Source organism: Marasmius oreades, chromosome 9, assembly GCF_018924745.1.
Source record: "Marasmius oreades isolate 03SP1 chromosome 9, whole genome shotgun sequence".
Taxonomy (NCBI): Eukaryota; Fungi; Basidiomycota; class Agaricomycetes; order Agaricales; family Marasmiaceae; genus Marasmius; species Marasmius oreades.
Window position 1 is genome coordinate 143,675 of NC_057331.1, and position 15,564 is coordinate 159,238.

Genomic DNA, 15,564 nt, shown 5'->3' on the forward strand with positions numbered 1-15,564 from the left:
TATGTCCGAAACCCGTTCGGCGACTACGCTTTTCTGATATTCAACGGCTTAAATAAGGATACTTGCAAAGTTCAAACTACGTATTGATGGGCAAAGTTTGGGTTCACCACAGAAGCCCCAGGTACGTTTCGGTAAACCCTTGACGAAGACTGAGTACTGAACCCTTGCTACGACGTCACTAACATTTAGGAGTAGGCGGCTACGGCTGTAGCGAACGCGGACGCAATGTTAGATTTGATCTCGTTGGCCTTGTCGGCGAGGTCAGCCTGTAAGAAGATCCGGGAGCGTGAGTTCACAAAGCCAACGATATTACGTTCTACTAACGTACCGGAGATTTGGCAATGAGAGCATCAGCGAACGCTCCAGTGTTGGTGCTGAGGACCTGAAGGTCTTGGAGAACAAGACCCGTGATACCAGGGAGTGGGAGGGCTAAGAGGAAAAAAATGTTTCATGTTTTCAGTTTGTGTTATTGGGGGGCTTTTGTAGCGGAAGCAGTGAGACTTACCCTGGAAAGCAGGCTTCTTCGCTACGATGACTTTGAGGGCATCCAGGATGGTTGGTTCAAATTTCTCAACAGAAGCAAGGATGGCTTGGCCATCGGCTTCGCTAAAGGCGGCAGTAGCCTGAGTGTCACTTGCGCCGCTCTTGAGCGAGGTGCCGAGATTCCCGGCTGAGGAGTGGATTGCCTGTTTGGGTGCGTAAGTTCATTCACTGAAGAACCCGTAAAATGACTTGTCTGCGCTCACCAGAGCAGTTCCAAGGTTTCCACCTGTGTCCGGGAACGCAGTGATTTTATCGTCTAGGTCGGTGACCTGGTTGGAGATTTTAGCGACGGCAGCCTCGACACTAGCCACATCACGCTTGCGTGGTATAGCGAGGGCAGATGCGGCAGAGAGAAGAACGACGAAATGGGTGAAGACGAGCATTTTGCTGTTTGGGAACGGGAATAGAAGTACGATGATTCTCAAGGCTTATCAACGGTCCTTTTATAATGGTAAGAAATGTTCCGTAACGTGACTATTGGACTTTTTTGCCCGATTATTGAACCTTTCAGAGAATTCAATGTCGAGTTTCACAAGGGAAATCGACTGAAGTATCAAGACGTAGTGGGGCAACCGGTATCTCAGAGACCTGTCTAAGTGCGGGAATACGTGTCCGGGTAGTACATCAGATTAGGTTGGAAGGAAATACTTCCTTCACAGGTACTTAGCCTCGGACGCAAAGACCTCCATCCCCAATCCATGACATGCGAAATGCTCAGCTGAGGTAATGGAGAATTTCGATACACATCACTTTTTAACCTTCGACCGCACCTCGAGAGAACGGGCGAGGGCAGGTAAACGTGGACTCGATCCTCTCCGATAGTCAAAGGAGTCTATGATGATTATTCCTTCCTTCCTTGTTGGGCCGTAGAGAAGTCTTGAAATTGATATTATAATTTTAGATCAAGATTCTCCCTCTCTATCAAGTCCGGAAATTCCAACGAGCTTCTGACGGGTGACTGGATTACGAGTGATGTACTACCTACCATTGTCGCTATTGAGACAACCTTTTGGAATAAGGTCGCGTAGGAAATGTCAGCTTGAACCAATAGACCCTGACTCACAGTGATGTCGCCCCATTCGTTTAAAGGCTCAACTTTTGAATAGATCGTTATTCATGTAACATGCCCGTTCGATTATACACCATTTTTCAAGTCAGTGTTTCAACTCAGATTTGGTCTCGCTTCGTAGTTTCAATATGTAAGCATATGGCAACGCGAACGCTCACAGCTAATGGGTGTTTGAAATGTCTATATTCGGTACTTCAAGCTTCAAGCTCCAAGCTTCACGAGCTACACTCCTGTCATCCAGAAGAACACGCAACAATGATTGAAACAGTTCCCAGTCACCCCACGCATTCACGATCATATCAAGGTACTAAGAAGAAAGGGTACAAGGTTAGTATGGTATGGATGGGTCATCGAGGCACAGTCCCTAGGAAATGGTAACGAGGGTATACCTTTCTTTGTGAGGGCGTGAGGGTGCCGGAATACGGGTCTGGTACAGGTTTCCCCAGCCAGTCATCCGACAGAAATCCACTACACTAGAGTTCAATGATATCCGAACCTTGGCTAGATCCGGAAATTGCTCACCAGCGTATCATAAGTCAACAACCTGACGTCATGTTTCTCACAAACATCAATAAGTGAAAACTTCGAGTTCCGAAGATAGTCAATAGATACCCACATCATGAGGGAAGAACGAAAGCTCATCTGAACTTGATTCGACACGATCACCCCCGGTCCCAGCTGAGTACAGATCTCATCCATTCTGATCGTATCGAAATTGCAGAGACCGAGAGATGAGATAACGCCTTCGATCTGGAAATCGTGCAACATTTCTAGAGCTTCCAGATAGCCTTTGCTAGTATAGTCCTGCCAATGAAACTAGGGGAGATGCGGATAGCAATCGTGAGAGTATCGGTCAATCAAGTTAGAGCCATACCTGCACAAGGTCTAAGCGGTCCGTCTGGATACGTTCCAATCGTTCTGAAACCGCAGCCTTGACCGTCTCACGATTAACGGTGATATCCGTGAAAACACACCACCATTGACACGCAGAGATTCCGATCTTTGGCTGTTGCGAAACTGACCCTGCTCAGTGCCAATCAATTGTCAACCAAAGTCCGAACATGGATCCTGAATCCTTGACGTACAAAGATAATCTCAAACTTCCACAATGATCAGCGTGTGGAGGACGGTTAGTCACCTACACACACAGCTTTGTGAATCCATACTTACCCTAGCGTAAATAAAGTAAATGATCGAATCAATCAGATAGACGTGAGCGATAGAAAAAGCCCGTCCTTGCCATATACAACTAAGTAACCATCAGGTTTTCGGGAATTAGGGAATCATCTCACCAAATGCTGTGTAACCCATGTCGACATGACGTTTCATTGCTCTCGAATCTTGGAAACGGGCGCTGCCCCAAGCATTGCCAGAAAGTTGCCAAAGGCCAGTCCAGATATGAGGCACAACGAACGGTCCGAGGGGAACGGTTTCCATTATTTGCAGTTGAAGAAAGTCGGCGCAACGTATGAGATTCCGTAGAAGAGATGTGAGGAACATACGCGACGCCTGTAGCTTATAGCCTTCGGAGAGCTCCACAATGATCCGAGGCAGCCAAGTGCTTTCAGTCCTGATCATCTTGTGGCTGGACAGTGGTGAGTACAACGAGGCAATTGAGGTGAGATGAGGGGTCTCAGTGGAGTACATATCTTCCTGTTCAATATAAAACATGGGATGTGTGAGACAGGACAGCAATCTGGTACCGCTTTTCTGGACAAAAGAGCAAAAATCTAGCATCAGTAACCAAACAGTAATGTCACTGAGAGAAAAAACTAGGCTATGAGCAGTTTCCGTCCAATCGCGCCAATACGAACGTCCCTCTACCATACGGCCATTTATTTTCGCTTGATCATTGTTTCAATCCCCCAAATCGAGATTTGCTCGCGTATAAAATAGATCTTCACCGACTTACCGAGTTGTCAGGCAGCCCTACTGTTCACAATGCCCGCTCCAGATGTCTCGATTCCCACAAATGTCACCCACTCTGTTGTGGGACACGTGTAAGTAACAAAAAGGTTTTCACGCCATCTTCCACATTTACCCCTTCCGATCTCTCCTTGTAGGAACCTCATGGTCGACACATTTCTCGCGAACGTCGATTCTGACGAGTAAGTCCCCCTGTTTGCCGTCAATCGCTCTGTATTCATTTCTTCAGCTTGAGACCGCTTGTACGCAGGCTTCTTTCTTCAGGGCTACCAGACATTGCAAAGACATTCAACGAAATCGCTCGCGGATATTACTCCTCTAAAGGCGAAGAGTATAAGCCCAATTACAAGTCATTATTCAGAAGGGGAGAGGAGGGGGCTGTAGTGCCTACCGAGGATTTCAATGAGGGGCTCATCCATGGGCGATCTCTGTACGGTATTGGTATGGGACTTGCAGCGCTGGAGGTCCTCGCTTTCATCGTCTCGGCAACCGTGGGAATACGGTGGAGGGAAGGCGACAAGTTGTATGGTGCCCTCGTCGTCCTGGACAGCGATATTACTCAAGCAATTCAGGTAAAAAACGATAGTTGTGGAAATCAAAGGCGAAAACTGATCGTTCCTTCCCGAAACACTTAGAGCTGTAAAGAGGAGAAAGAAGCCGGGAGAATCGTTGATCAAACTCGGATGCGAAAAGTTGTGGAGAACTTACGATCTGTTTTGAAAGAAAGCTCCGAAGAGGTACGATCTTGGGATGGAGTGTTTCCGTTTGACAAGGCCACTTCATCCGTGCAATATTGGAAGGTGTAAATAGATAGCTATCCCTAAGCAGCCGAGAGCCCGAATTGAATCTATTTGAATAGATTTGTGAGTCAACGGCTTCATACGCTCGCGGTGGTAGGGGATACCAACCAGCTTTGGTCTGCACGCGTGGCTATGATCAATTTTCATCAGTAACTTAACGGGAGAAGCAAGACCTACCTTGACGCCCATGATCATTCTTGATGGAGGAGCATGAATGATAGATATACGAAAACCATGAAGACTTCCCTTTTAAGGTCAATTCGCGAGACTCTGGCGCACTGGCCCTAGATGATGGTCTCCAGTCGTTTGAGGCTATTACATCAAACTCTCAGACTTCGTGGTACAGCCACTGTGTACCGTAGTGGTAGATTCGCGCCTTAGTAGCAGAGAAGAAGCAAAAAATTGCCATCTCCATCGACAAAAGGCACCCGTGAGGGACTTGAGCTCACCTGAAGCGAATTAGCCGCTCTCGAAGGCATTGTTGAACAAAATCCTCTATGCGGAAATCGGATGAAAAAGTCGTACTTGTGACTGTAAGATGATCCCAGGACGGGCGCCGTTGGAGTTTAGTGATCGTGGATGATGGTAGGATAAGAAAGAGATGTACGGATTTTCACTGGACAGCCCGTGCTCCCTGCACAGCCTTACTACATACGTGGGAGATTTTGATTGACTGTCGGTCCGGTCGGCTCCGTAAACGGGTACATGTGTCTTACAAGCTGAAATTTGACCTGAATGATCAAACTCGCGATCGTATACTAATCCCCATCACGTCTTAATACCCCGCTGAGGATGATACTAGATAGATTTGGTCCAATCATGGTTGCAAGCTTGAAGTACAGGAGATCAAGCAAGATTGACTTATCGCGGAAACGCGGAAACTCAAAGGTGTAAAGTATCATGTGTGTATCAGATACTCTGGACTTTTACAACGAAAATTAAACCTTACTACGAGGACATTTACATTTACGAGTAGGCAGCTATGGCTGTGGTGAATGCAGACGAAAGATCAGATTTGATTTTGTTTGCCTTATCGACCAGGTCGGCCTGTAAGATCGAGGCGTGTAAGTTCACTAGACTAATAATATTACAGTCTACTAACGTACCGGGGATTTAGCGATAAGAGCATCAGCGAGTGCTCCAGCGTCGGTACTAAGGGTCTTCAGGTCTTGGAGGACCACAGCTGTGATACCAGGGAGCGGGAGGGCTAAGGGGGAAAACATGTCCGTGTTTTCGTTGTTGGTTATCGGAGGCTTTTGCCGCGGAACTCCTGGGACTTACCCTGGAAAGCAGGTTTCTTTGCGACGATAACTTTGAGTGCATCCAAAATGGCTGGTTTGAATTTCTCAACAGAAGCAAGGATGGCTTGGCTATCAGCTTCGCTAGGGGTGGGAGTAGCCTGAGTGTCGCTTGCGCCTTTCTTGAGCGAGGTGTCGAGAGTTCCGGCTGCTTGGTGGATGTCCTATAGGTTGCGTAAGCGCATTGAAGACTGTAGACTGACGATACACACCAGAGCACCTTTGAGGCTTCCACCCCTGTCCGGGAACGCTGTGAGTTTAGCGTCCAAGTTGGTGACCTGGGTGGAGATGTTGTCGATGTCGGCTTTGACAGTAGGCACATCACGCTTAAGAGGGGTGGCGAGGGCAGATGCGGCAGAGAGAAGGAAGACGAAGGGGATAAAGAGGCGGACCATTATTGCTGCTCGGGGGCGGTTATTGAAGTATTGAAGTTGTCAAAGGCCCTTTTATAAGGGTAAGAAATTTGTCAACCTCAGTTATTTATTTTTTGCCGAATTATTGATACTTGAAAAATTTAATGTTAACTGAGAGCTGTCACATACCTGTACGGTAACGCACCCCATCTGATGTTCTCATTCGATTGAAAGGTCGGGACTGCCTTCGCTTCGGATGCAAGGATCTCCATCCCAATCCTTGACAGGAGGAATACATCAGTATGCACCGTACCCTTGCCTGAGATTACCAATGACCTCAACATGCACCACTGTCTAGCCTCAACCGAACCTCGGGAGAAGGGGTGAGAGCAACTATCATCTGCCAGGTAAATTTGAACCTCAGTCGTCCATTACCACTGAGGGATTTAAGGTACTTCGTTCGTTCGTTGTTGGATCGTCACAGAGAAGGCCTGACTTAACATAATTTTAGATTCAGATCCTGACATTTCATGCATTTTGTTTAAACCGAAGACATCGCGACGTCTCTCTCAAATCAAAGTTTAAACTTTTTTTGAGCGACCTCTTAAGAACCCACTGCAAAAAAAAATATTGTTATTAGCTTTGAAGCCTGTAGATTGTAGTAGTGTCTTATGTCTCAATCTCAATCATGCTCTCAAAATTTCAACTCAATCTCAATCTCAATCTCAAAATTCAACTCAAATCTCAATCTCCAAAAATTCAACTCAAATTTCAATATCTCTAAAACTCAATTCAATCTCAACTTGACATGAAAGATTGAGAATATGAAGGTGGTTAGATATTTAAAGTTCAAATAATTGAGAGTAAGTAGTATAGTCTATACTAGAGTCAATGGTTATTATAGAGAGCAAAGGTAAGGTTATTAGTATTGCTTGTATTTAAGCAAGGGTGAGATGAAGGTAATGTTAGCTGTTTTGATTGTGTTACACCTGCGCGCACGCCATATCACGGACTTATAAAAATTCTCCCACACCAAGTACTTAGCAAATTTTTACAAGTCCGTGATATGGCGTGCGCGCAGGTGTAACACAATCAAAACAGCTAACATTACCTTCATCTCACCCTTGCTTAAATACAAGCAATACTAATAACCTTACCTTTGCTCTCTATAATAACCATTGACTCTAGTATAGACTATACTACTTACTCTCAATTATTTGAACTTTAAATATCTAACCACCTTCATATTCTCAATCTTTCATGTCAAGTTGAGATTGAATTGAGTTTTAGAGATATTGAAATTTGAGTTGAATTTTTGGAGATTGAGATTTGAGTTGAATTTTGAGATTGAGATTGAGATTGAGTTGAAATTTTGAGAGCATGATTGAGATTGAGACATAAGACACTACTACAATCTACAGGCTTCAAAGCTAATAACAATATTTTTTTTTGCAGTGGGTTCTTAAGAGGTCGCTCAAAAAAAGTTTAAACTTTGATTTGAGAGAGACGTCGCGACGTCTTCGGTTTAAACAAAATGCATGAATTTACTGTCAGATCAACATTTTCCCTCTCCATGATCGAGCCTTGAAGCGGATCCACATTCTCCCGGACGACTTGATCTCATGAAACAAGTACGTTTTCATTTCGGTTTCTCCTTGTAAAGACCCTTGTGGTTTATCATTCCATTCAAGCTTTTGATGCAACCTTTCCTCACTATCATGGAACCTGTCTCTATCAGATGGTGTACTTCGACTTCTCCAAATAAGTCTAAGTACAACTATTGGTCGGCATCCATCTCAACGCCTTCAACACAAAGTCCTTACATCCTTATCACCTTATGATAAATTTTAAAAAAAACACAGGGGTCTTTCCGTCGATTCGGCACCCCTCCCACGTGTTCAATCCACATCATACTCCGATGTCTTCAATGCATCACATCCGAGTTCTTCGCCACCTGTTCAATCATACTCCGACGTCTTCCACTGCACGTTTGTCGTTCCATTTGCTGAGATCGTGACAACAACGTGACAAAGTATTCTTTCGCTTATGTTTTTCAATGGAAATACATAATCTAAACTACGACCAATGTGCAGGAGAACAATCCATGAACTTCTCTCTTACCATTCCATTTCACCCATCCACGCATGGGCCGTGCGCAATATTAATCTCCGCGCCCGATAGACTCATCAGTGACAACTGAAACATTTATACACCCACACGAAGCTAGGTTCAATCATCTCGAACGCCCGTCCTTAAGCTTCCTGCTTGTCCTATAATCTCCGACCTCGAACTTATAATTCGGTCTCCCAGAAACCCGCGGTAAACGTGCATTCTTGGTGCATTCTATTCTGTCCTTGGTGACGCCTCTCTCAAGAAGTTGTCATGGGAACTTCAATCTAGTAAGTCGTGTCACTGTCGACTCACTCACTCTCAACCTGACTCGACTGGCATTTAGCCCGAACTGGTCATTAAGAACTTTATAGATCTATCGACAACATTCTCTCCTATTCTACCAGCATCTTTTAATGTGTATTTGTTTGTCATCTAAATAGTATAACAACGTACAGTAACGAAATGTGATTCCCGACCAATTCTACTTTACTTTTACCCCTTACATTCGTGTGAATCGTAAGTAGAATCGTGCCACTCTTGGGGCGAAAGCTCAGCGTGTGTTGATTCGACTTCTTGGATTATCGAGGCGAAAGCTCGTGAATCAAAGAAGAGGTTAAATATATTAAAGATAATTGAGTAAACTACGAATACTTGGTGTTCCGAACGAACGGTACTTTACAGAAGTTCGTCTGGTGAGACGAGTACTTAAGTACTTATTTTTTTCACAGAGATAGTACGCAATTAAAAAGTCTTTCACTAGGCTTCATTCAGCCGGATTCTTATCGTAACTTGTTCAACGAGCGCTAGCTTGAAGGTAGCGTAAACTAACAACGCTGGGAGGCCGCAGGACCTGGTCACGAGGACGTAAGTCGGACGAAGAAAAATTCTAGTGCAGATCATCGTCACACTCTATCTATACACCCGCAAAGTTAATTCTTCGAAAAATAACGGTGAAATTAGATGAGACTCGGTCATCCATCAAAAAATTTACATAAAAGACGGGAGGCTGCGATATCAGCGCGCACTGCACGCAGATGTACACCCATTTCTTTCGTGGGTAAATTGACAACCCTTTGCCCAGGTTATTTCCCGACCATGACGACGATAGAAAGCTTACCTGCAGAAAACATCGCGCAAATCTTCAAAGCAGCTTCCCAGCTGGAGTTTAGACAAGATAATCTTAGCCTCCCCCTCACTTTCCTTCAATGTTCCAAGGTTTCTCGACGATGGTATTACATTGCCCTACAGAACCCTGATCTTTTCACCAACATCGTCATTCCGTTCACAGCTCTCCGAGAACAAAAATATAGCATTTCGAAATGGACCAAATTTTGGCTTGAACAGTCGAAAACCTGTACAGTGACTGTTACCGTGCGCTTTGATCTCACTACCGCTCAAGCAAGGGACCTCACGATTTTCCGCGCACTGTTACGCGGTCATATTATTCCTCACGCTTCTCGCCTTCGAGCATTCCGCTTTGTTTGCCTTCAGAGAGGTATTTCAGTTTCGACGCAACACTTCTTCGATACTCCTTTTATCTTGCCTGTCGAAGCTCCGAATCTAGAGGAATTAGTGATCCGTACAGGCGGGGGTGGCATTTTACCTCTCTTCGTCGAACCACCCGGAACCAAACCTCTCTTCATGTCGAGCCACAAATTGCGTAGACTGGTGATTCATGGTACAGCGGAGATCATGTTTGCATCCTTGACTGGACTGACAGAGTTCGATGCCAGTCTGGTTGCGATATCGGACACATCGTTCCGTAAGCTGGTCCTGGGTTGCCCGAAGCTCGAGATTCTAGCGCTTCGTGCTCTCTCTCTTGCAAAACCCACACCCGAAGGTGATTCGGCACCCATCTCGATGGACTTCCTTCGGTCCCTCACACTTGATTTTATTGCTTCCAACGTCGTCAACATTTTCACACACATTCTTGCTCCCAACCTCGAATACCTAGAAGTTTCAGCGGGCGGGCGTGCAATCAGACTTGTCAATGCCCTTCCTGTCGCATCTTCACTTACGAAGCTTCGGAAACTGAAACTCGTTGGGGTGACTAGCCGTCAATCCGCCGACACGGGAGTTGTGGACGATTCTCAATGGTTCAGGGACTTGCCCTCGGACTCGATAGAAGAAATCCATCTTGCACATACATCGGGCGAACTCTTGGGCATTGAGTTCCCGAAAGTCCCGAGTGCACGACTCTCTTGATCCGCGACCACCACCATCACTGACTTTCCCACGGAATTTTTCGTTGGAAAGGAAGCTCTCCGGTAGTTGGTAGCGAGGCTTTAAGTAGAGTATTACACCTTTTTACACTAAAAACAACCATCCATCCAACTCTCGAACCTCAACAAAAACATCCTCGTCGTTCCATGTCGAGCCAAACTAAATCCAAACAGAACCAAGCTCAAAGCATTCTGAAATCGAAACAAGGAACACTGACAGTAGGAGAACGCTCCCCACCGACATCCAGCCAAAGCGGTCCATCCACAAGAGCCAGCGCAGTCCGGTTTTTCAACAACGCCCTAGAAAACGCGCAAAACTCCGACGAAGGCAACACTGCGAAAAACATCGACGCCTTATGGAAGAAAGGCCTCATCAGCAACAAAACTCCGCACTTCACGGACCTAGTAGCAGGATTGGAGGCATTAGCAGACAGAACGAAAGGGCTAGTAGCAGGAGAAGGAGCTCGGTACCTACTACTGCTGACCGAACTCCTCAAGAAGACGAAAGACGACGAATTTACAACTGACATAGCATCAAAGGTGACGCTTCAACTCTCCCCTACTCTTGAACACCTCAACCCCGTTTCAGACTTCGACACCCGCATAGAAGAGGTAAAAGGTCTCATCGATGGCTCCTTCGAACGGGTCTCCCAAGTATGTGAACACCTCTGGAACAAAATCGACGAACGACTATCAATGCAAGACACCCGACCCAACACAGACTTACCCCCGAACGCTCCGCGCACGTACGCCCAGGTCGCCTCGACAAACCCCCCTCCAATCACGCCACATATAGATGAAGCCCGTATGCGTGCACAAGAAGAAATTCGTCGCCGACAAATCAAATTCTCCACATCTGACAACCCTCGCAGTGAACTCATGAAAGCTCTACCCTCCAAAGACCTGGTGTCGACCCTCAATCAAGCCCTTGTCGACATAGGCGCGCCTAACAGCGTCAAGTTCGTTGCGGCATCATGGACCACAGACTCCAAGAAACTCCTCACTGAATTGAACACATCAGCGGCAGCCGAATGGATGAGAGACATCAAGAACGACACCGCATTACACACCAACCTCGACGGCGCCATCTCACTCAATCAACGACTCCACCCAGTACTTATCAAGAGAGCCCCAATCCAGTTCGACGTCTCCAGCCAGGAAGACAGGCGACAATTTGAAGAGGACAACGAGCTGCCGAATGGGGCTCTGGTCCGTGCCAGGTGGTGCAAGAACCCCGCACGTCGCCACAACAGACAGCAACTCGCCTTCCTTCTACTATACATGAACGATGCAAAACCAGCGAACAAAATCATGACACATGGAGCCAGGTTTGCATGGAACCACGTCAGATGCACCGGTGAGAAACCCCAAAAGGAAGTTCTACGTTGCTACCACTGTCAATTACTAGGACACATCACAAATGACTGCCTTCGGAAGAAAACGGGAAGCAACGACCCCGTCTGCGCACAGTGTGGAGGACCCCACGTCGTATCTGTCTGCGACAGCAGCCACGTCAAATGTGTAAACTGCAACTCCTCCGAGCATTCAAGTCGTGACCGCAGCTGCCCGGAATTCATTCGACGGTGCACGCTCCTCAACGCCAAAAACCCCACAAATCTGCTCCCTTACTACCCGACGGAAGAAGAATGGACCTGGCATGCACTTCCGGAAAACGCGCCCAAAGGAACTCACAGCTCAGCGAATGACAACAACCCTCCGACTCAGCTAGGCAGACAGCTGACTCTCGACGAGACGCTCGCCCTTCACAACAACCCTGATGATGACGATGACAATTGAAGCGCAACCAGAAACCACCCAACTGCGTGTCTTACAGATGAACTTGCATAAATCAAAAACTGTGGCTTACGACCTAATCAACGAACAACACACCACCTCCGCCATCTCCTCTTCATTCGACATCCTCTGCATCCAGGAACCCTGGCAAGACTTCTACGGTAACGTAAAAGTAGGGAACCGTTGGCGCATTCTGTACCCCACCTCCCGGCCGTCTCTACCAGCAACCACAGCAATCCGGTCAGTCATTATGATCAACAAGAACATCGATTCGGGCACCTGGGAGCAAGTCGACATTCTGGACACCAACGATGTCACCGCCATACTGTTTCAAGGCAGCTACGGTACACTAGTAATAGTCAACGTGTACAACGACGGCGATAACGACAATGCCCTAAACGCCACCAAATCTCATCTATGCAAGATACTCCAAAGCCGAAACCTCAGCCTAACCTCGACCCTCATGGTTTGGTTAGGTGACTTCAACCGCCACCACCCACTCTGGGAAGACCCAACAAACGATCATTTACTAATGAAAAGCCACATCGAAAAAGCTGAACCCCTTATCCAACTTCTTGTCGACTTCGACATGAACCTCACGCTACCAACGGGGGTGACAACATTCCAATCTGCCTCGACAGGCAACTGGACAAGACCTGACAATGTATTCCATTCGGAAAACCTTTCGGACTCAATCATCGACTGCCGGATTCGACCAGAGCTGCGATCCCCCAGAGCCGACCACCTGCCTATAGAGACAGTATTAAGCCTAGGGATAAGGAGGGTACATGAAACCCATCGCCGGAACTTCCAAACAGTAGACTGGGACGAATTTAACGACGAGCTAAGTGCCAACATTGCAGAACTCGGCATAATGCTGGATATTACTGACCAATCTGACCTTGACTCAGCAGTCAATGCCATAACGTGCGCCATTCAATGTGCGATAGCTAGCAAGGTCCCCCTTATCAAACCCACCCCTGCATGGCGACGCTGGTGGAACCGTGACCTCAGTCAAATGAAGAGACATGCAAACCGGCTAAACAATCTCTCCTACAAATTTCGAACTGTCACTGACCATGCCATCCACAGGGAGGTCAAAGAACACAAACGTAAGTATAGCAAAGCTATTCTAGAGGCCAAAACACGACACTGGGAAGATTATCTGGAAGGCGTCTCTGGCTCCTCTATCTATACAGCAGGAAGGTTTGCAACCGAGACCTCCGATAACATCGACACCACCACAATACCACCTCTCCAATACTCAACTGACGGAGGGACACAAACAGCCACAACTAATGACGAGAAGGCAAAGGTCCTCAATGCCAAATTCTTCCCACCAAAACCCGACAACTCAGCTCCTCCCCCTCGCCAAGAAACGCCTACAAACCCCCTCACCAATCCGTCAAAACTCAGCCGCTCCACACTGGCTCGAACGCTCAAAAGTCTAGAACCCTACAAAGCCCCTGGACCTGATGGAATCCCAAACATCGTCCTCCAAAAAAGCGCAGCCAACATTATACCAATCCTCCTCCCCATTTACAGATCCATACTGAAGCATGGCATCTACCCGAAAGCCTGGCATCTCTTCACGACAGTGGTAATCCGAAAACCCGGGCGGGACACCTACCGAGTTGCGTCCTCATATCGGCCAATCGCACTACTCTGCACCATGGCGAAAGTCCTATCTGCCATCGTGACCGAGGACATAGTCCACCTCACCGAGAAACATCAACTTCTGCCTGTCAAACAATTTGGAGGAAGACCAGGTAGAGCGACTACTGACCTCCTTCATCTTCTCGTTGACAGAATTCATCACGCCTGGAGAAACAACAGAGTCGTCTCCATCCTCTCCCTAGACATTGACAATGCCTTCCCCAATGCAGTAACCGACCGGCTGTTATACAACATGCGCAAGAGGAGGATCCCAAATGTCTACTTGAACTTTGTCAAGGCTCTACTTGAGGATAGGGAGACTGTTCTTCGATTCGGCGATTACACCTCCCCAAGATTCCCGGTAGACAACGGTATCGGGCAAGGATGCCCTTTTTCAATGATCGGCTATCTCTTTTACAATGCTGACTTCTTTGATATCCCAATAGAAGGCAACAAAGACTCCATCTCCCTCGGCTTCGTCGACGACAAGACAGTAGTGGCCATTGGCCCGAACCTAACCGAAACAACCAACTCGCTGAAGACGTTCATGGAAGCTACTCCTGGCGGCTTCTCCTGGGCATCTGATCACAACTCCACATTCTCTATACCAAAGCTAGGCGTCCTCCACTGCTCCCGGAGAAAAGTCAAAGACCCCAATAACCCCAAGAAGCTAATCCCAGAACCCAGACCGACACTCAGGCTGCGAGGAACCCTCGTAAAGACAGAAAAGTCCCTAAAGCTCGTTGGGGTTTGGCTCGACGAGGAACTGCGCTGGCACCATCAGCGATCTTATGCGATCGGAAAAGCGACCACACTAGTAATGGCTTACCAACGACTTGCTCGGCTAGCAAAGGGCCTCCCCATGTTCGCCCTTCGACGGTTATACCTGACCGTCGTGATCCCCAAGATGACATACGGTTTGAGCATCTGGTACACTCCACCCCACATTGTAGATGACCAGAAAAGAAGGAGCGGCTCAGTCGCCGCACTGACACAATTTGAAAGGGTACAACGCATTGCTCTGCTAAGTATCACGGGTTCTCTACGCTCTGCACCCACTGACATGATGGAGGTTCAAGCGAAAATTCTACCAATGGACCTCTACTTACAAAAGCGCTGCCATAATGAACTCACACGCATCTATTCCCTCCCCACATCACACCCTCTCCATATTATTGCAAGGCGGCGATTCAAAACCCGGTACATCCACCGCCTCCCCTCGCCACTACAGCTCCTTCCCACCATCCTCTGTCCGGTCCCCCCAGACGAGACAGAAATTATTGACTTACCTCAACGCTCGCCCCACTACCATCCCCACTTCACCTGCTCCATAAGCGACAGCAAGGAGGAAGCCCTGGCTGAACACAACCGTGCCAATGACAGATTTGCGGTATACACAGACGGCTCCAGTCACGACGGCTCTGTCGGAGCTGCTGCTGTACTCTATGAAAGGGGAAGAGGACTGGTCCGGTCGCTCCGCTACCTTCTCGGCTCAGACACCCACTTCTCAGCCTACGATGCCGAAGCAGCAGGGGTAATATTAGGTCTCCATCTGGCAAAACAAGCCTACGACAACTCACAGCATGTAACAATCAACCTGGACAGAAAATCCGTTATCCAAGCTCTCTCCAAGCGAACAGTCTCCTCAAGCCAATACCTTATTGATACTATACACAAAATGGCGTCTCATCCTCGGTGCCCCCAACTGGTCTTTCGTTGGGTTCCAGGACACAAAGGCATCATAGGTAACGAAAAGGCGGATGAAAAGGCCAAAAGCGCAGCCGAGGGAAA

At 47.4% G+C, this 15,564-nt stretch overlaps 4 protein-coding genes across 4 annotated transcripts; 2 read left to right on the plus strand and 2 right to left on the minus strand.

The window, feature by feature from the left end:
• Positions 1 to 185: 185 nt before the first annotated feature.
• Positions 186 to 926, minus strand: E1B28_012993 (uncharacterized protein; the record flags this gene model as incomplete). The annotated part of the gene is made up of 4 exons (XM_043158143.1): positions 186 to 266; positions 329 to 429; positions 506 to 686; positions 747 to 926. 4 exons carry the CDS (start codon positions 924 to 926, stop codon positions 186 to 188), a joined length of 543 nt encoding a protein of 180 aa, XP_043003486.1.
• Positions 927 to 3,553: 2,627 nt separating this feature from the next.
• On the plus strand, positions 3,554 to 4,344 carry E1B28_012994 (uncharacterized protein; the record flags this gene model as incomplete). Its single annotated transcript, XM_043158144.1, has 4 exons — positions 3,554 to 3,612; positions 3,676 to 3,720; positions 3,789 to 4,110; positions 4,174 to 4,344. 4 exons carry the CDS (start codon positions 3,554 to 3,556, stop codon positions 4,342 to 4,344), a joined length of 597 nt encoding a protein of 198 aa, XP_043003487.1.
• A 960-nt stretch (positions 4,345 to 5,304) lies between these two features.
• Positions 5,305 to 6,031, minus strand: E1B28_012995 (uncharacterized protein; the record flags this gene model as incomplete). Its single annotated transcript, XM_043158145.1, has 4 exons — positions 5,305 to 5,385; positions 5,445 to 5,545; positions 5,620 to 5,800; positions 5,849 to 6,031. 4 exons carry the CDS (start codon positions 6,029 to 6,031, stop codon positions 5,305 to 5,307), a joined length of 546 nt encoding a protein of 181 aa, XP_043003488.1.
• A 3,165-nt stretch (positions 6,032 to 9,196) lies between these two features.
• Positions 9,197 to 10,306, plus strand: E1B28_012996 (uncharacterized protein; the record flags this gene model as incomplete). Its single annotated transcript, XM_043158146.1, has 1 exon — positions 9,197 to 10,306. One exon carries the CDS (start codon positions 9,197 to 9,199, stop codon positions 10,304 to 10,306), a length of 1,110 nt encoding a protein of 369 aa, XP_043003489.1.
• Positions 10,307 to 15,564: the final 5,258 nt, after the last annotated feature.